Source organism: Micropterus salmoides, unplaced genomic scaffold, assembly GCF_014851395.1.
Source record: "Micropterus salmoides isolate LMB-PRFRI ecotype aquatic unplaced genomic scaffold, ASM1485139v1 Ms_hic_scaffold_14, whole genome shotgun sequence".
NCBI classification, from domain to species: domain Eukaryota; kingdom Metazoa; phylum Chordata; class Actinopteri; order Centrarchiformes; family Centrarchidae; genus Micropterus; species Micropterus salmoides.
In genome coordinates this window covers 29896677-29916705 of record NW_024040485.1, presented here as the reverse complement: position 1 = coordinate 29916705, position 20029 = coordinate 29896677, and the positions used below count along the sequence as shown (strand labels likewise).

The 20029-nt window shown below is 41.1% G+C and overlaps 1 protein-coding gene across 2 annotated transcripts; it reads right to left on the bottom strand.

Annotated features, from left to right (window-relative positions):
- Positions 1-198: 198 nt before the first annotated feature.
- Positions 199-16130, bottom strand: rnf2 (ring finger protein 2). Of its 2 annotated transcripts, none has more exons than XM_038718960.1 (9): positions 16057-16130; positions 13444-13540; positions 12234-12400; positions 9590-9672; positions 9322-9454; positions 9134-9233; positions 8807-8979; positions 5823-6012; positions 199-3768 (listed from the first exon to the last, which is right to left on the bottom strand). In XM_038718960.1, the coding sequence occupies exons 2-9, from the start codon at positions 13528-13530 to the stop codon at positions 3667-3669; spliced, it is 1035 nt and encodes a 344-aa protein (XP_038574888.1). In that variant the 5' UTR covers positions 13531-13540; positions 16057-16130; the 3' UTR covers positions 199-3666. The 2 variants fall into 2 exon arrangements, with proteins under 2 accessions (XP_038574888.1, XP_038574889.1); XM_038718961.1 differs by having other exon boundaries at positions 12234-12394; positions 16057-16129.
- Positions 16131-20029: the final 3899 nt, after the last annotated feature.

Here is a 20029-nt window from a genome sequence, read left to right as displayed (position 1 = left end):
CATACTGAAGCCCTGAGCGGTGTGGATGTGTAGGAATGCATTTCCGTTTGATGGCCAGTAGCTCCATTGCCTCTGACATTCAGTGTTTGACTGATGTAGCTGGAAAGACGAGATAGTCACAATACAGACCAACAGTGATTTTCACACCCAAGATGTGAACTTTTTTTTGTTGTTTAAAGCAGACAATGAAAACATAAGCAACAGCGCTGTGTTCTACGTTGAACACAGAGATTCAGGTTTATTGTCCAAACAGAAAGATGCAGTATACAGGTTCCACACACAGACAGCTAATCAGACACACGGTACAAAATGAGACAGGAGTGAAGCTCTTTTTAACGAGATGGGACTCGAGCAAACCTCCGACACTCTCCCATCAGGGCAGGGCAGTTTGTGAAACCTGACACCTTGTCTTTCCTAAAGCTAGAAATCTGATACAATCCTTGGATCTGTGGACGCCCCTCCCGGGCCAGCTACACAGACATTAAAACGTATCAACAGGCTAAACTGAGTTGGCACATTTTAAATTTTACAGGCAGAACAAGAACTTAACAGAACTCAAATGTGGATTGATTCTTGACCAAAGAGTTACCATTTTTATTTTTTAAACCGAGACCACTGTGCAAACTTTATCTGCTGATGAAGACGGCGAGATGCTGATTTAGTCAAATGAACAGAAATAATTTGGATCATAAGAAGCAGGCAGCTTCTATGGTTTTAAGAAATTATAGTACCATCTCACAAATATTCTGAATTTATACATTTTTTAACAGTGGATTCTACGGAAGCTCTAAGCGGCCATCCATTCAAATATTTTTTTTACTACTAATACTTTAATTTCAGTGTCACTGGTTAGCTCAGTCGGTAGAGCACAGGACCCATCTTTTTCCTAATCCTCTTCAGCAAAGTTCTGATGAAGACACTGTTGCTGGACTGTGTGCATCCCGGCAATTGGTCCACATCCATCAACTTATGGACTTAAACGTTACATATTTCCTGATGGCTATTTGGGAACCTTTGAAATAGCCGTTGGGAAATGTGTGATTGGATTCCCCTGAATTTCTTCATAACAACTTGGATGAAGAGGATAATCAAAAACAAAAGAAAACAATTGTTAACCTGCCGACACCTCGCTCTTCAGCTATAATTAGTTATTGAGTTCCCGAGATAATTATCCTGTTATCACGGGAAAACGGAGTAAAAAGGGGGACGGACATGTTTTTTTCTTCCAACTGGGTTTTCTTTTCTTGTCAGCTGCCAAAATTCATAAACAAGACCAAGAGTCTATGTACGTCCATTCTACCTTCTCTGTGAGGCTGTATTAAAGTACAGGGTGCAATTTTCAATGGCCGCTTAGGGCTTCCGTAGGATTCATAAAATAGGTTGCATTCTTTTTAAATGTAATGTAGTGAACTATTTCTCCAGGAATGCCACAACACTGTGCTCCCATTATCAGGAATATTGTCGACGTGAAACCCTTTTATTCACCACTGACGTGCTGCAGGGGGTTCCGCCTCTTGGATCAAATAAATGAGCTGCATTAGAACTGCACTGCCAAATATCAGGAATATTACACATAAATGACAAATAAAGTTTCCGACTGTCCATGAAACAAACGCTGCTTCACACCTAAAAACATAACATGTTTGAAACAGCAGTGAGAACCAGGTCTTGGTGCCCCCATGAGCCCAGACAGGTTGGACTAAGGGATTCCTTCACACCTGATGTGGGCTGCCAAGGTCTCGTTTCAGATGCTGATGCACCAACACACACACAAACATTCATCCAGTCACTCATGATTAGTGTATCTGCCCCCTAGCGGCCGTTACTTAGCAGCCACGGCAGTGCCTACAGACCACATTTGACAACATTAAATCGCATCCTCTGTGCACTACTGCTCATCAATGTAAGGAGCTTCACACATGCAAACTTCACATTTCTCTGCTATGGTAAAAACACACACCGGTGCATCGTCTTGCCCACAAACAGAGCAGCCAGTTAAAAAGAGCAACATCATGTTTGAAACGCACGTGTGTGTGTGTTTCGGTGTAATCGTTGTGGGTTTGTCCCGTCGGGGTTCTTGTGGGCGAAGTACCTTTCTTTACGTCTAAGGAGGAGGATGGCGAGAAAAGAACCCCCACCACCGGTGAGTCAGTGGTGAATGACCAGCAAAGGGAGTAGAGTTGTAGAGATAGTGAATACTTTAATGGTCTGACTGACTGTGGCGCTGCAAAAATACCCTCCCTCCCCACCCGCCTCCAATCACACACACACGCACGCACGCACGCACGCTGCTTCCTCTCCACGTTACAAAAGACATTTATAAAAGGACAAGCCATAGAGAGCAGCCACAGATATTAGAGGACAGTTTGTTCCTACAGGCAGCAGATCAAGACAACAGCTCCCAGAGTCTCTGTCACAATTCAGGGTTTCTCTGCTGTACACAGACCATGTTATGGAAACAAAAGCAGGACAAGCCCTGACAAATGGTGCAGCGGGGTGACCACAGAGTCATTCGTTTAGTGCTCTCCCTTGTTCGACAAAGACAGCTGGAAAATCTCTGTAGCTTCATGTCACTACTTACTTACATCCAACTGGATTTGCTTGCACAGCCGACAGCTGGTTAAAACTGCCAAGTGTCTCAGTGTGAACGCTGGTATTCAACATGTGGTTTATCAGGTGTTTTCTCAAAGGGCCCTATGCACTCTGTGATAACAGCATCTCACACTTTGTCAGATGTTTCTAATTAAATTATGGTTGTAATCCGTGTCTGACCGTGCAGAACCAGTTTAGAGGAATGCCAACGGCAGAAAAGCCCATAATAGTTTGAATTTCATAAGCAACTGCAACCCAACTGTGAAACTGAATCACTACTTATTAGTTAATGTTGAACTTACATTTTACTTTGAAAACCTTCAGTCTGAAATGTGTGGTTCTTTTTTTTTTTAGGGTTCACAAACGCAGACAGAAAATCCAAGTGTCAAATGTCCAAACTCAAGCTGCTCGGATTCAACTGCTCATTTTAAGATCCAAAGATGTTATCTTAAAATTTCAGGCTACCCAGGATAATCGATTAAGTGTGTCTCTGTCTCTGACTGATTTCATTCTGTCAAGAGTTCAGATGAGCAAATCAAACCACAGAAATCCAGCTGGATGGTTTTGAAAATAAAATACTTCAATGTCATAAATTTAGTGGTGTTTCAATTTCAACAGTTTCAAAATTAGGTTTTTAGTTCATTATAAAACTATATTTATTCTGACCTTTATCCGTTTCCAATAGGTTCATCGTAGAGTTGAAGAGCACACGCCCATGTGTTATCTATGTCTATGGGCGTTTACAATGTTGCCATGTGAACAGTGTTTCCTGCACAATTTTATGTTTACATTTATGTTTACGGTCTCTGCTGGCCGCTGTACTGATCTGCTACCTTCTACAGAGAGAAAGATAAAAAGAGACAAAAAAGAAAACCCACAGAATATAAAACAAGTTTTTTTCTTTTTACAAGAGTCCTTTTGAGGGGTTCACCATCCCCTCGTCTCCTTCAGACACACACGGTCCTCTCTTCTTGTTTCTGTGTGCGCAGGTGTAGCCAAGTCCATGTGTTGACGTCCTACTGGCGAGTGAGTGTGTGTGTGTGTGTGTATGTATGTGTGTGTTTTTGTGTGAGACTACTTGTGTTCTTTAGTAGGCGCAAAGTAGAGCTCCATGGGTTTGTTCACCTTCCAGTACTTTTCGCTGACCAGCTCCAGGGAGAAGGAACCATTCAGAACCTGCGAACAGACACAACAGTTCAAACATCCATGAGGGTTTCACACGCCGACCCTCGCCACTTTCTAAACTAAACCTCCTCCAGTCCGTCTGTAGAAGCAGAGTTGTTCTCAGAGTTTAGGAAACTAAACTGCTTTTGCCTGCCGTTCCATGTTTTAATATAGTTTCATCTCGCCAGCAGACGTTTGTGAGCGCTGCTCTATCTGCCTCCGCATGTGAGTGAACGCCTCCTGTACAGAGACTACAAAGCCAGTGTGCGTTTGTTTACAACGCTGAAACGGAAGCGCATTGCATTCGCCAAAGAAAAAAAAAAATGTAGTAAGGATGTTGTAATTATGAGACAACTGAAAAAGGTGTCACTTCCTGCTTTGCAGAGTAGAACCACTGCACAGCCTCAGAAAGGCAAGTTATCAGCTTGATACTTCCAACACTAAGTTTTCAGGGTTTAAAGATATCGGTTTTACTGCAATGTTGACGGACTAATATTTATCTCATAATTACAAGGCATCTACTTTTTTTCTTTGGTGAATGCAATGCCTCTGTAGGTACTAAAGTCGTTGAAACAGAAATATATAAAGTATGTTAGCTAACGTTACTACTGGTACCGGATCTGCCGGACCGGTGATCAATTTTCGCTGTTCTAGCCGTTTTCAGTCCAAAAACAGCGGTCGTTTGTGTCAATAAAGGCCGTCCTGGCGGGCCGCCATCTTGGTGAGGTCTGTGAGCTGATAAGTTTCCTTTCTGTCATCAGATGGAGGGAGAGAAGAAGAGCTTGCTTTGGCGGAGGCGGATTTTATCGGCAAACCGTAGGCGCTACACAGACATGCAGCATATCAAATCGATTCGTCTCTTCAATACGAAAAGAAAGAGCCCGCTTACAGCCCTGGAGGATGTTCTGTTCTCAAGCTGTGGCCTGTGTGCTTTACAAGCCACAGGATTATTCACCGTTTTTATCAAATTTTCAATGTTTTGGAAGCTTTATGTTATTTGGAACGTGCTTGTGTGGAGAGAAATAATGTTTTTAATAACTACCAATAAAAGCGAACATATAAACAGTAAATATGGCCAAAACATGGACATATTCTGGTATATTTTTGAAAGATTGTGTAATAACTGTTGTATAACAGGTGTATTAGAAGATATTCACGTGCATTATAATCTTCTTTATGATGGTTTGTTGCATTAAAATATAGCTTTTATATAAATATATTAATGTACAATGGATTTATGTTCCTTAGTTTCTGACCTTTCAAAGAAGACCAGAATTATGCATCTAGGCCTGATGGTTGAGGAGATATTACTGATTATTCTGGGTTATATTTTAGGTGGCAGGTACCATGTGGTTAAGGTTATCTTAACGCTACATAAGAGAGAGGGTTAGGGGCCAGTCATAAACAGACCTCCCAGAGAACCCCCAGATTTCAAAGACTAATCGGATGCACACAGATCACATAAATTTTGGATTTAAAACTTAGCCTTTCTCCGAAAGGTCACACGTTTGCTCTCCTGCTCATATTCCCCCAACTTCTTCAGAAAGTTTTAACCTTCTCTGTATGTTTCTACATTTCAGATCCTAAAGAGCACCTGTTTTAGTCTGAACACACCCCTTTCACATATTCAATAATGGCTTCAAACCTACAACGTTTTAGCGAATGGTTGCCAGGATGTGGATTGGAGTATGACGCAAAGTCACAGATATTTTGGGGGGAGGGACACAAGTAATTTTCTATGGAAAAAGGGTGAAGAATACCATGAAGACTATTGACTGGGACCAGAACCAATTCATAATATAATAAAGTGTCTGTACATTTCATGTACTTCCTCACAAAAGTGATTTTACTGTTAAGACACTAAGTAATATACTATCCACCATCCTTTACTGTATTACTGACATCTGTGCTTTTCCTGCTGTGACTTGTCAACATGTCTTCTGTGAAGAAGGCCAACAGCAGAATGTGCAGGGGTGGAAAAACTGATTGCACTAATCTGCTTGGGGACGTGTGTTTAGATCAATGCTGTTTTCTGGTGCACGGTCTGCGTGTGTGTATGTACTCACAGTGAACTGGTTTCCAGCAGTAGGGATGTAGATGGTGTACTGTTTCTCTGAAGCGGCCTCCACATTAACAGGACTGGCCTCCGCGTTTCTTCTCAGCTCCTCCAGAGCCAGTCTGACGGCCAGGTATTTTGACAGGTGATCCACCGTAGCGTTACCGGACGTCTTAATGTAGCGAGGTACAAACTCCACACTGCAGACACACATTCAAATATATGTGTAAATGAGCACATAGTAGCCCCACAGGATGTGGACTGTAGGCGCCTCTTCACTGGTCTCACGATTCGATTATCAGGTCAGCGATTCGATTTCTCGATGCATCACCTCAACTGTGGGAATTTCTAGGCATTACGAATATGAGGCTACGATGCAATTGTAAAACAAACAGGATAAATTTATTATTTTTCTCCCTGTTTGACTACTTGGTACTTTTAAAGCAAAGTAATCCAAACAAGAAGGTAGTAATAAAATGCAGATATTTAATGTTACTTCATATAAGCTAACACAGCATTATTACAGCGTTATTACTGACCTCTGCTGCTGCTAGTTTTATTTATTCAGATGGGGGTTGAACTTCGCACTTTACAATGTTCCAGCCAAACCACGTTCACGCCACCTCAGTATATCTGTTCCTTTTTTGTCTCGTCTAGTGTAGTTACACGTTTGTTTCTTGTCTTGTAAGTTGGTTATTGTGATCTTGTATTGAGCACCATGGGCCTTGAGAAACGGCATTTGGGTCATTTCAACAAACCAACTTTACAGCAGTCAAATAACATCCTGCTCAGCTTCCAGACCGCAGTCTGAAGAGGAGACGTTAGCGCTAACCGCCTTTCTAGTAGTTGAAAACAACAGACAGACTTTAATAAACGGACACGCTGTGACCTACACTGTACATTTACAGCCAGACTGAAACGTAGCGCTCATCTCTTCCTCTATTCCGCTCGTTTTCACCTACTGCCGCCTGTCGCGTGGCTGTCATTTGAAGAATGAGAAGAGGACGCTAGCTAAGCGCTACACAGAGTGCAGGTGAAAATCATTAACGATAGGTGCGCTATTGATTTTTTTTTACGTTATCAATTATTGACATTTGTTAATCGAATCATAATCAAGTTTGCATCGCGATGCATCTAAAATGCATCTTTTATTTTCCACACCCCTAACGGACTGCTCTCATTAGTTCTGTTTCAAAATCCAGGAGGAGTTTGGTGAATGCAACAACAATGACAGATACTGTTTTAAGGTGTTTTGTTTTGACATGTGTTGCAGGAAGTATGTGTAACGGCTACTCTCTGTGCACCTTTGTCAAAACAAACATTCCCACATTAGCAGCTACTATCGGTCACATTCAGTCCAGCTAACATGAAGCATGATCAAAATACCAGTTTCAAGTTAGGCTGTACCCAGAATACTAAAAGTGTTTACGCACGGTGCACAGGTGGGTGTATTGTGCTTGGTTTGGTTTATTATGTAAATGTGTTAATATTTAGTCAAGGTATTTATTTGTAAAGCACATCTGGATATAAAAGGGACTCAGGTTGACCAAACAACAGTGGTCTGTACTACGAAGCGGGGAAACTGGCTTATCCAGGTAACTTCGTGACGTTGGTGTAACTTCCAGATTAACCCGCACTACGAAAGGTGGACAGGTGTTAACCGAGGTCTGTTGCCATGGCAATTTACGCAGCATGTCTAAACTGCTCCGAGCAGGTTTGGTTCGTGGTTAACTCGAGGTTACCCTGCACGTGGACTACACACCACATCTGTACTCTGTGTTAATGATGAGAAGTTGGATATTAATACACATGGCTTCATAAAATCTGTTTAGATTTCATGCTGATTTGTTCCACTGCGGCTGCAATCAAGTTCTGAACACAACAGCATCACGTTCAGACAGCGAGCCCTGCAGCCTCGGGGATTTTAAAGAGGAAGGTTAATTAATTAATAGTTTCGTAGATGTAGTCTATAACTGAATTCTCCGGAGTGTTTTCACATATTTAGATTGACTATTTTACATGTCCAAAAAAATAGGGAGTCAGGGTGAGGGTTCATATGCTAACAGAGAAAAAAAAAGTATCACAATCACTATCGTGCATCTCTAAGATAGTGGGTTAAACTCACGAGTATTTCCTCACTGCTAAATCCGATAACTTTCCAATGCATGCATACTACACGGCAGACGTGTGTGAGGTCGCAGCCTCGCAAAGTGAAGTTACTCTCATAAATGTGTGACTATAATGTCAGAGAATATTCAAGCTTTTTACTTGTAGATTAATCTTGGAAATTAAATTCTGTCTGGCTTAAACGCTGGCTCCTTTTTTTCCCCCTATTACAATGGAGTTCATGTGCAGTTTTACCTTCATATAACAGAAGAGCCCATAAAAAACATAACAGAGATCTGAACTACAATAAGAACACAGTGCCAACAAGCCTCCCTGGATTTGTCGGCCGCCACGATATTAGATTTCGCTGTTAACGTGTCTTTACATTCATAATTTCCTGCCTGAACGGCCGAACACACCCCTTTAACACACTCCAATTAAGTTAGCCCAGGTTAACACGGACTCAACTAACCAACATCTTATTCACCGTTTAACTCCAGTGTAGGTGTTCAGAGTTTGCCAACCCTGAATTTGCCTGATAACCCCGAGTTAACTCTGAGTAGGTTGAACTTCCTTCGTAGTACAAGCCACCGATTTCAGAACTGTTGTGTCCGCATCGTTACAGAGACCTGCGCCATCAACACCCCGGATCAAGCACTCAGCAGGTGGTCCGTGTTCTGAGCTTTCAGCGCAAGACTCCCGCAAGATGAGAGGAGGTGGACTACAAATGTCATTTCGTTATGCAGCCTTGTGCTGTTTAATGACTAATAAGCTTGCACCTTGAAATGTCTCATCCCTCACAGCACTCTCAAGCCGTTAAGTCCACTCCTGTTTCTTATCTGTGAGACCGTACGAGCCGTTATTCAAGCAGTATGTGTGTTACGCTACCTGTTGTGACCGTCGTCCTTCTCCATCAGGGTGGGATGTGGCCTGAACACCAGTTCTATTTCACTGGCACCGCCGTCGATTACAGAGTCCCCGCCCCCGTTCTCAGCAGCGTTGTCCATGTCCAAACCGCTGTCATCGCTTGTTTTGGTGCGCTTAATGCTCGGACCTGCCTCCTGGTGGGGGGGGGGGGGGGGGATGTGTGCTTTTCAGTGTTTAGGCATCATTTAACGTAAATAATGTTCTCATTCATCATCAATATATTCACACAAAAACATTACGTGCATGTTCGCATGCACAAAGTTAACGTTGTTAAACATCACAACATACCTGGTTGCTGTGGACCGAAGCGTTGCTACAGTGGGAGGAGTCTCCATTGTCCTCAGCTCCGCTACCGTTCTCCACTGTGTGTCTCTTTCCACGCTGCAGTCTGACAAAGACAAGTACGCATTCAGTTTATTATTATTATTATTACGCGTCGATGCGCATTACTTGTGCGTGTTGAAATTGCGGTTTACCTGGTCATAGCCTGTATCTTCAGCCCCTCCTCTATGCTGTGGGAAAGGGCTTGCTGGTTGTTGTGTTTGCTTATGCGGGCCAACACTCTCTCCTGGTGAGCTTCGTACTCATCACGGCTGGGATAAATCTTACCTGAAATGGGATAAATGAATATAAAACTAAATTCTAGAATATTTTATAATAATTTTGACATGATTAAGACATTTTTACTCCAGGTTTGACTTGTGTCGTGATTCAAGCTCCTGGCAAAGTTGTATGGTTACTTACTAATCAGAGCATCAAAGTTCGGGTCTGGACGCAGCGACCTCTTGGACACCAGCTTCTTACGACAGGTAGGACACTCTTTATTACTGCAGAGACAGGGAGGACAAGTGTCTAAAGTTTGGGATCACCTCGAAAGCATCCAGTCTACGCATCGTAACGGAGCATAACTGAAAAACAAGGTAATGTTAGCATTTACCGTAAATCACGATTGCTAGTTGAGATGAAGGCTAGCTAAGGTAATTCTTAAGGGTAAATTTATGATCGTCCGTTTGTGGTTATTGTCCTCCGACTGGTTAGTCCACGAGTTTGGGTTGTAACGTTACAGTGATACGAGTCACACAGCTGCAGGGCTCGAGACTAACGGCGTCCTGTCGTTAGAAAATAATGTGTTTGGGACAAAGAGAAATATTCTGTAGGATGAAAGGGATTGTGTAGGCATGTGTTTATTTATTACGATCACAGCAAATGGGTTACTGAACCGAACGAGGAGGCCGTCTTCTCACGCTGTTACTACAGTCACGCCGGACTCACACAGGAGGCTGGCTGCTCACCTTCTCCCGCAGTACAAGTCCATTGATTCTCTCAGTCACAAACAGCTTGTTGACCTCTCAAGCTAGGCTAGCGTCAAGCGCCACACATCAATCTTCTCACGCAGTGAAAAACAAATCTATATTCTGGTAACGTCGACTAGCGGCGTGAATCATCTCCACCCAGCTGATGAAACTCTGCATACGGCGTGACCGTAAAGAAACCCGCGCACGCTGAGACGCAGCCAGCAGACTCGCTGGTAGAGTTTTGCATTATAAACATCTAAAACCTGAAGCACAATCCGGCTCCGTTTGGGACTGTGAGCTGCACTTTATCGGAGCGGCAGAAGTTAACGTGAGGATTTGCGCTGAGATGTGATGGTTTCAGTTTCTACCTCTGATAACGTGCAGGTCACTGGTCTCATTCAGTACAGTCTGAAGGGGAGCACAGCAGAGTATAGGTCAGGCAGACTTTTTAAAAAAGATTATGATTCTCATTAAATAATGATGTTAGTTTCATAATATTATGAGATTATTTTGAGATTCTGAATGTGCAGAAAGTTTTGAACAAGAGCAGAAAAGCTGCTGAAACAAAGTCCAGGAGTTTATAACTGATTTGAAATTAAATAATTTATCGTCGAGGTAAAAAGTTGCCCCAACAGATAACTTTTCAGTTTTGTTTGTCTGCTTTTCCAAGACTGTTCTGGGACGGAGGTGAAAAAAAGTGGAGCCCTGCACAGCTGATCCGGGTACTGGCACCAAACAAAAGTATTTCTTATCCAATTACTCGATTACACGATTAATAAAATATTCCACAGCTGCAGCTCTAAAGGACAGACGTGTTTTATACATTCATTAATATCATGAAATAATATTGCTGTTGAAACTTAAACTTTGTTCCAATATCGCAGACATCTGGGGCGAGTAGTGGACTGTTGTGTGTGCGTGTTTGTGCGTGTGAGAGGGAAATGTTGAATCACGTAACAAGCAACAATTTCTCTCGGTGTCTCTCTCTCTCTCTCATTTATTTATTTATCTCCTCCGGTAAAATTTTTTATACCAGGTGTAAATGTGGCACGAGGCCCTCACGAAGCTCAGATTATAACTCGAACCCTGTTTGTCACGGAGTGATACGGATCTGTGCGAAGGAATTCGACCTCATACCCGTTGTATACGCTCATAATATCACTACCATGAACCAATCAGATTGCTTGATTTGAGATACCCGTTTTATAATGTGGAATAATATAAATGCAAGACATTTCAAATGCATTTTAATTTCTGTCTGGGTCAAACACTACACTTTAAGTAAACCTGAAATACTAAAGAGTCAAACCTGAATATGCTGCTTCGGGCTACTACATGTGTTTACTTTGAGCACAAAAAACTGACCTACACAAACCTTTTCTGTGGTATTTACTCAGCGCATTTTTACAGTTTATGGTCAAAAGCACATTAGAACAAATGTCACCACTTACAGGAATAAAAGAGCTGCAGACTAATGAGTAAGCGATTGTCTAAGTTCATGCATTTCTGTGATGACAAACAGCGTAGTAGCAATACTTTGCCAAGATTTAATGTAGGGCCGCAATTTAGGATCATTTTCACCGCCTACAAAATGTCAGAAAATGTCAATGATGTCCTTAACAACCCGTTTCACTTCCAAAGTAACCGAGCACACCCGGAAACACTGCTAAGTTATGTCAGAGGAAATGTTCTGCCCACGTTACGCCCAATAAATGTCACCCGTGTCTCATATAACTTTATGGATTTTATCTCGCATCATTTACACAGAAATTGCTTTAACAAGGGATCTGTTTGTAGCGAGAACGGACAGGAAGAAATAAAAAGAGTTAAACTGGAATGCGAGTATTGATCCTATCCTTATCAAACAGGTAATGGGAACTTACTGTACGCTCCAATATATCACCATCATCGTCAGTCTTTGAGTGATGTTAGCTTTCTCCACTTGTGATCTAATAACGTGATTTCTCTTGTCTGATTGTGGGGATCACACCTCACACACTCTTCCTACTTATTCTCAGCAGCCGCCTGTTCCTTGAATACCACTTCAGGGACAGAGAGGGGTCTCCTGGTTTCTACTGCAGGATAAAACTCACCCAGATCTCAAAGCTGTGATGATACAATCAGCGCAGAAGCGGTGCAGACATTCTTTGGTTGTCATTGTGTTCTTCAACATGTCCAGACAGATGGGACACATAAGTTCGCTGTGCAGGGACCTGGGCGACACTGCTATCTCCAGTCCATCTGTTATAGCCTCCTGTGCCAGTACGAAACAGATCGAGATGAAGGTTAGTACACACAAAGATGAATCTGCCTGCGGAGCGGTACAGCTGACACGGCTCACGGGTCTGACTGTGCACAGCAACTGAAGAGTCATCATTTGGGATATTGCACAGCTCACTGTTCTATTTTCGGGAACATGGGAGAGCTCCGGACTAACTTTCTGCATTGGTGCGGCACAGAATCATCCACCTCTTTTCTCAGCATAATAGAGCGTCACCACACGTGAGGTGCACAACACCGGCGCACGCAGTTGCTTTTCTCTGGCTGCACAAAGTTGGAACCACCTTTTGCCTGATCATTGTTGTGAGCTCACAGTAAGCTCACACAGTGGACAGATTGGACAGATTTGTGCAGCGGTGTTTACGACAGGCTACTAAACATTCAATTTCACAGACGGGTCTGTCGTCAATGTGAGAGAGAGTGAGAGATATTTAAAATGGGTCGCCGGCCCAAGTAAAGCCTATGGGCCTTTTTAAAAGTGCTTGCTACTCCCTCTCCCTACCTACTTCTGCTCAATTCGCGCGTTCATGCGCATGTCCACTTTATTTAAACACTATACGGGTTAGGGAGCTCGATTTGGCCTGGAGGGTGACTCCGACCAGAGTTCACTCCGTGTCAAGGGTCTAGTTTCGGAAAGGCCCTTTCGTGAGTGGGAAACACTGGGTGCACCCAAATCTTTCTCAGCACCTTTAACGCCACAACAGTATATTCTAAGCTTCTGTCATTTCCCAAACACATTGATAATTATGTATCATGATTGTAAACAGGAACACCTGCAAGTAAAAGTTGAATTTTGAGCTGTGATTGGTCAGCTTGGTAGCGTTGCACTTCCTCCGTTGGACACGTTCTTTTGAGCGTCACAACCCCCTCGAAATGACTCGTTTCACCACTATACAATTTTTATTTTACAGATTGATTTACCCTACAGATGTTAGGTTTAAAAAAAACAAACAAAAGCAAGAGGAGTTCCATAAAACACTATGTACGTAATCGGTGAATGAACTGAGTGGCATGAATTATTACCTGTGGTGTTCTCTGTAGCTCATACAGACTCAGCTCCCAGGTCTTACTGAGGGGTTGAACCCCGTTGGTCTGAACTGTCTGAGTCATCTCTGCAACGCTGAAACAACAACAACAACAAAAAATAAGGATAATGAGATTTTCTTAGAAATCTAGGACGTAATGATGACCTCTGGTGATTACTATTAGTGGGAAACGCACGATAAATGGACTGCACTCTTAAGCACTTTTCTTAATTTTGCAGACAAAATTTGACTCGTTTACACAGACATGTACCAATTAGGGCTGGAACTAACAATTATTTTCATTGTCGATAATTATCGATCACTTGTTCGGTCTATAAAATGTCAGAAAATGGTGAAAAATGTTTCCCAAAGCCCAAGATGACGTCCTCAAATATCTTGTTTTGTCCACAACCCAAAAATTTTGTTTACTTTCAAAGAGGAGCAAAGAAATCAAAACATATTCACATTTAAGAAGCTGGAATCAGAGAATTCTTCTTTCACTCAAACTAAACAAATCAAATGATCCAAATAGTTACCAATTCATTATATAGTTGACAACTAATGGATTATTTGATCAATCGCCGCAGCTCTAGTACTAATAGTCACAGAGCTCCAATCCAATGCAAAGCACTTGATTGGCTATCAGCAGCGACTGTGTGGTTTAGTGTCACGTGGAAAGGAGGGAAGGAACCACCAGCCCTGTAATTAAGAGAGGACCCGCTCTATCAGAGTTTAGCCTCCCCTAAATTATTAAATAGGTGTGAGGACTGGTTTAATGTACTTACTTTCCCTGTAAATCCCTGCTGTAATGAATCAATGTCAGCTTTTTAAAATATTAACTTCAGTCATCAAACCCATAAGATGGTAATCAAACAGTTACCAAAAGATTTGTTTTACATTTTGTGTTCATCCATTGAAAGAGAACTACATTATTTTGTCACTGGAGCCGATTTCTGCAAGTAATGAAATGCCAAGGAACAGCAGCATTTGAAAGACATCAGAAAGGGAACTCCTGTTACAGATAAAGGTAAGGATTAAAAACTTTAATTTTGACGAGAAATCCCTGCAATTTATTTCTTATTCCTCAGGGGTAAATAACTCCAGACACATGGAACAGTTCCTCTGCAATAACCCAGTGACTCTAACATCCACCTGTATCCTCCTTACTAGCAAATTAATAGCGTTTTATATTGTATATAATAACTTTTATTTGTAGAGAACTTATCAAATGGAGTACATAGTGCTTTCACAGAAGATAAAGAACAATTAAAATCCAAACAGTTAAAAAGTCACCATAGAAATAGACAAAGCATAATTACCACAAAAATATATTTATTCCAGCTTTTTTGCACTAATTTACTGACTACAAATTTTGTTGTTTTGTGTTTTATTTTTGTACAGTAGTTTGCAGTTTGTGTCTGTTTTTGTTGAGCTTGCTGTCCTGTTTGTTTAAAGGTAACTCTGAGGTAATTAAAGTGATCCTCATTCTAAATATGGGATAACAGGGAAAGGCTAGATAAGTAAATTTTCCAAACATAGCCAGAATCTAGACACTTGGGTCTGGCCTCTGCCTTGAATTATCCAACCATCTATAACACTTTTGTGCCTCTTTGTCAAAGTCACCTGAGACTTTTTGGCCGTGCAGAGCTTGAACTGACTAAAATATTAACTAAATCCAACCAGGGGTATCCTACACTTTGTATCGGGCCTGGTGGTCTCTGTCTCGGACCTGACAGTTTTTCTAAATATCAAAATGTCAAGGCTCCTCTCAGCATGTGTGAGCCATGCTGACTGACACACATGCTACAGCCAAGAGGTGAAAGTGGGGGGGTGGTCCGTGTTAAACACTGTGGGTGGCTGAAGACAAAACTGATGCATCTTTACACCCTCAGATTAATAATGTCAAGAAAAAAGCCAACAACGGAGACGTGAATCTGGGTACATCTTCACCCCAACGTTACACATTCGTCTAATATCCCCCGCAATCATCCATTCATGTCAGTAAACAAAGCCCAGTGCGTTAAAACTAACGAATCAGATGACATAACGTTATCGTTCTCTGTGGCTAACACGAGACCAGAGAGTAGCTAACGACGACGTTTGATTCAGTAGATTTGATTGGCACTAGATAATCAATTAGAGTTAATAATAGACAGCCCCGCGCACAGATTTCACGTACCATCTGCGGGGCTAGGCTAATGCTAACTAGCCACCACGGAGGTTAGCTGTTCCCCCCGAAACGCAAACATTAGGAGGCAGAAATAAGCTTCATATACTGCGTGTGTGTGTAGCCGAGAGAAGACAAAAGGGGCACACGCGGCTCGTTTGTCCTGGTTTAAATATTACACACAACGATAAAAAACGCTAATATCTAAAATATCGCGAAGGAGTCGTGAATGTAATTTGTGGCTGTGACAGAGGGGAAAAACAACAACAGAGACGGAGCCGACGCACCAGCCTCTTCAGCTAATATCAGCCCTTTTTTTTTAAACCTCATTTCTAAATAATTTAAACAGCAAATTCACATGCGAACCAGCCTTTGATACACACGTACAAACATAAACACAAAATATTCCTAGCTTCCATAAAATACGATTGTTTCTGTACTTACGTTTTCAGTTGTGGGTTCGAGCCGATCCAGCCAGCGCGTTTAGGCGAAGGCAATATGGCGGATGCACAGGAAGCGGTGTGTTCTGGGAAACTGAGGCGCAATGCCAGAGGGGGGCCCGGGGCCCTAATTTACAAAGGAATGCAGGTCAGTGGTGGATGAAGTATCCAGATCTCTTACTTAAGTAAAAGTACTAATACCTCACTGTAAAAATACTCAGTTACAGGAAAAAGTACTGCATTGAAAATGTTACTTGAGAAAAAGTATGTAAGTACGATCAGGAAAATGTTGCCTACAGACATTATTCAAAGTAAAAGTAGTCAATGCAGAAAGTATAAAAATATATTGTATCAGGAGATTATTTCTCATGCGTTAATGTAAAAGCAGGGTTTTGGTGTTGTATTTGTTTGAGGTTGAGCTATTTTGTATCATACTGCAATTAATGACTTTTTTCATTATGGATTAATCCGCTGATTATTTTCTTCTTTAATCGATTGTAAAAGATTCTGAAAAAAGTGAGAAATGTGGTCACAGTTGTCCAGAGCCCAAAGTAACACCTTCACAAAGCTTGTTTTGTACCATTGTACCAACTGTTGGAGTTCAATTTATAACAAAACATAATAATTTTTTTAACTTTTCATGTGTTTTGTGTGTAAAATCTCATTTTGCAAAATAACTTAAGCTGTCACATAAATGTAGTGTAGTAAAAAGCACAATATCGTCCTCTGAGATGTAGTGGAGTAGAAGTGGAAAGTGGCATGAAAAGAAAGTACTCGAGTAAAGTACAAATACCTATAATTTGCAGCCTACAGTATTTGAGTAAATGTACTTAGTTACTGTTAACCAATGTTGGAGGTGTATGAAAAATTAAGAACAATAATCTTTGTGCCCATCCGTTTTCCAACGGCCTTCCACCTGAAAGCAGATAAGAAGTAAACCATGCAAAGCCATTGGTGAAGTGCCTGGCAGTGGAAAGAGAGAAACACAACAGGAGTGTGTTTAGCCTAAATTCTGAAGGCCACAACTAGGCATAGCAAGACATTTTGAGACTGATAGCTATTCAAAAAGAAGGCATGGCAGAGAAGGAGGACAGAGGCGGACACCACAGATTCATTCATTCTGGTTCTGCTGGTCATCCAGTATTTACTGTGATGTAGTTTTACATTGTTACCACTAGAAGACGTCAGAGCTCTAGGTGTTAGAAATAGATTATTGCAGTTTTTCTCAGCCTCTGTGGTGCATTTCTTGAATTATCCTTCGCATTTGCATAACAGGAAGTGCTCAAAATCCTTTTCTATCCCTCAAAAGTAAATATGTCAGTGTACCCGAATGACAACTCCTCGCGTCATTGTTTATAAACACGATAGTCAAAATGTTTAGCCATATTTTCAATGAAACATTGTGCTCTGTAAGTATTTTCTGACATATAAACTATGGCTAAGGTTTGGATTGCAGTGATTGAAAATCAGTTTGGCACATATAAATTTCAACAGTACAGACTGACTGACCAGTTGCGTGGGATGACATCCACTGCTGCTACTGGACACCTCTCCAGTCGATTTCAGAAAATTCTTCTCCTCTATCAATGGTCCACAGTCAAAAGTCAATATTAATAGTTATGATTGTTTTTTTTAAATGATGCAGCCTACATATCGATTTAACACTAGAAAAAATCTCTACATACTTCAGAAAACACGTTCGGGGGTAAGTGGTCAGTCAATCAGACTGATTAAATTTAAGATTAGATACAATTTTTAATTATAATCAGGTACTTTTTCTTTAATCTTAGTCGTAGGCTTAAAAAGCTTCATTTGCGATGAGGAATTTTTAACTACGGAAGCCCTAAGATGCCATACTTTCATGTATTTTATTTTCTCCATTTTCCCGTGATAACAAGTTCATTTAATTTATTTTCTCTTTCAGGGCTTGCAATTGCCCAGGATGCAACAGCCTATGTCACAGTGATCTCCGCGTATGTTTTTGCGGTGGTCAATAGACGATTTCTTTTCTTTCATTCAATATTGCACTTTATCAACAGTTTACCCCCGCTTTAATAGAGAAGATCTGGATCCTGTTTTTCACTGTCCTTTGCTGTCATTTTTGTAGGCAAATGTGAGACGTATCACACAAATATGTAGAAAAGTTGCGCTGAATGGTCAAAATTGCAAGTGGCGCAGAATTCACGTGGTTTTACTGAAATTGTGTTAATAGTTGTGATTGCAAAATCTACGAAATCCTGGAGGGACTGATTATTGTTTTCGTGAGATCTCAAATTCCTTATGTCTTTATCGGGAAAATAAAGTTTCATTATCTCGAGAAAATTATCTGGTTATTTCTGGAAAACAACATTTGTGATCTGTGACTTCCAGAGTAACCTTATTTCCTGTCGCAGGTATTCCACAGTTGAGTTTATAGGCAGGGTGCAAACTACGGGGGAGTCAGGGGGAGCTCAGCTCCTCTTAATAAGACGGGAGCTCCCCTGAAAACATGATTTGTGAAATTTTGGGGGGTCGCTAAAATAGTAACAATATGCCATTTTTGCAGTTTTTTCCTTTCTGTATCTTCATTATCATGGATCATGTGTGAATAGAATTCTAAATGTGTTTTCTTTAACGACGTACTTGATCAAAGAGGCTGCTGTCAGTTCATCCTGGCCGATCCTGTCGGAGTGTTGACAGATTTAAATAATCAATGAAGTTATGCGGCTGAACCTTGTGAGTAAAAGTGCACAGCGTCTTTCTTAATGGGGAGACGATTATCCTATTTCACCCATCAGCAACCCACCAGCTATTATATACTCGGGAGCGGACCCGGACTACTTCTGTTAATACTACTTTCTGCAGTCAACTTGGCGGACACGTTCCACACATGCGCAGTAGGTCACAAAAAACAGGAGGCACGTGGACATCCGCACAGACCCTACACATACCCCCCCTGATAATTAAATTATTATTAATTATTAAATGGTGTGAGGACTGGTTTAATGTACTTACTTTCCCTGTAAATCCTTGTTGTAATAAATCACTGTTACCTTTTTAAAATATTAACGTCAATATTAACAGTTACCAAAAGTTTTTGTTTTACATTTTGTGTTCATACGTTGAAAGAGAACTACATTATTTTGTCACTGGAGCCAATTTCCACAAGTAATGAAATGCCAAGGAACAGCAGCATTTGAAAGACATCAGAAAGGGAACTTCTGTTACAGATAAAGGTAAGGATTAAAAACTTTAATTTTGCTGTAATTTCCATCTTGAAGTGAAATCCCTGCAATATATTTCTTATTCCTCAGGGGTAAATAACTCCAGACACATGGAACAGTTCCTCTGCAGTGACTCTAACGTCCACCTGTATAATTTACTCCTTACTAGCAATCTAATAGCTGTTCATATTGTATATAATGTATATATCACATCCACCTACCTCAATGACACTGAATAATAATGCTTAATTACCACAAAAAAATATTTATTTCAGCATATTTTGCACTATTTTACTGTCTACAAATGTTGTAGTTTTGTTGAGCTACGTGCAAAAGTAATATATTTGTTATACATAGGCTACAGGTTATACATTTTGGAAATATCTTGCCCAACACTGGTTATTTCGAACTCCTATCACGGGAAAACGTAATAAATAAATGCATGGATGTATGGCCTCTTAGGGCTTCCGTATATACCTACAGTATAATGTCCCATCAGCATACTAATCTACAACATAAACTTGAAAAATTATACAGAATACGTACAGAACACTTAAGATATATATATATATATATATAAAAAACACAATCCCAATACAACTGTAACAGACCAGAATAAACAAACAAAAATTGCTAAAATAAAACACGCATCATGTTGGATGGATGTCACGAATGCGTGCGTAACGTGCGTAAAGTTAGGCCTATGCGTGTGTGTGCGTGAGACCAGAAGGCGTAACTGGCGACATCAAAAGGGGGTCGAAATCGGAGGAGGAA

Bases quoted from the DNA above. Each gene is read 5' to 3' on its own strand.
- rnf2 (XM_038718960.1), bottom strand. From the start codon at position 13,530: ATGACTCAGACAGTTCAGACCAACGGGGTTCAACCCCTCAGTAAGACC. The intron at 12,401-13,443 runs GTAATAATTCAT...TGTTTCGTACTG, and splicing joins AGCTACAGAGAACACCACAG to GCACAGGAGGCTATAACAGA. The intron at 9,234-9,321 runs GTAAACCGCAAT...TGTCTTTGTCAG, and splicing joins AAGATACAGGCTATGACCAG to ACTGCAGCGTGGAAAGAGAC.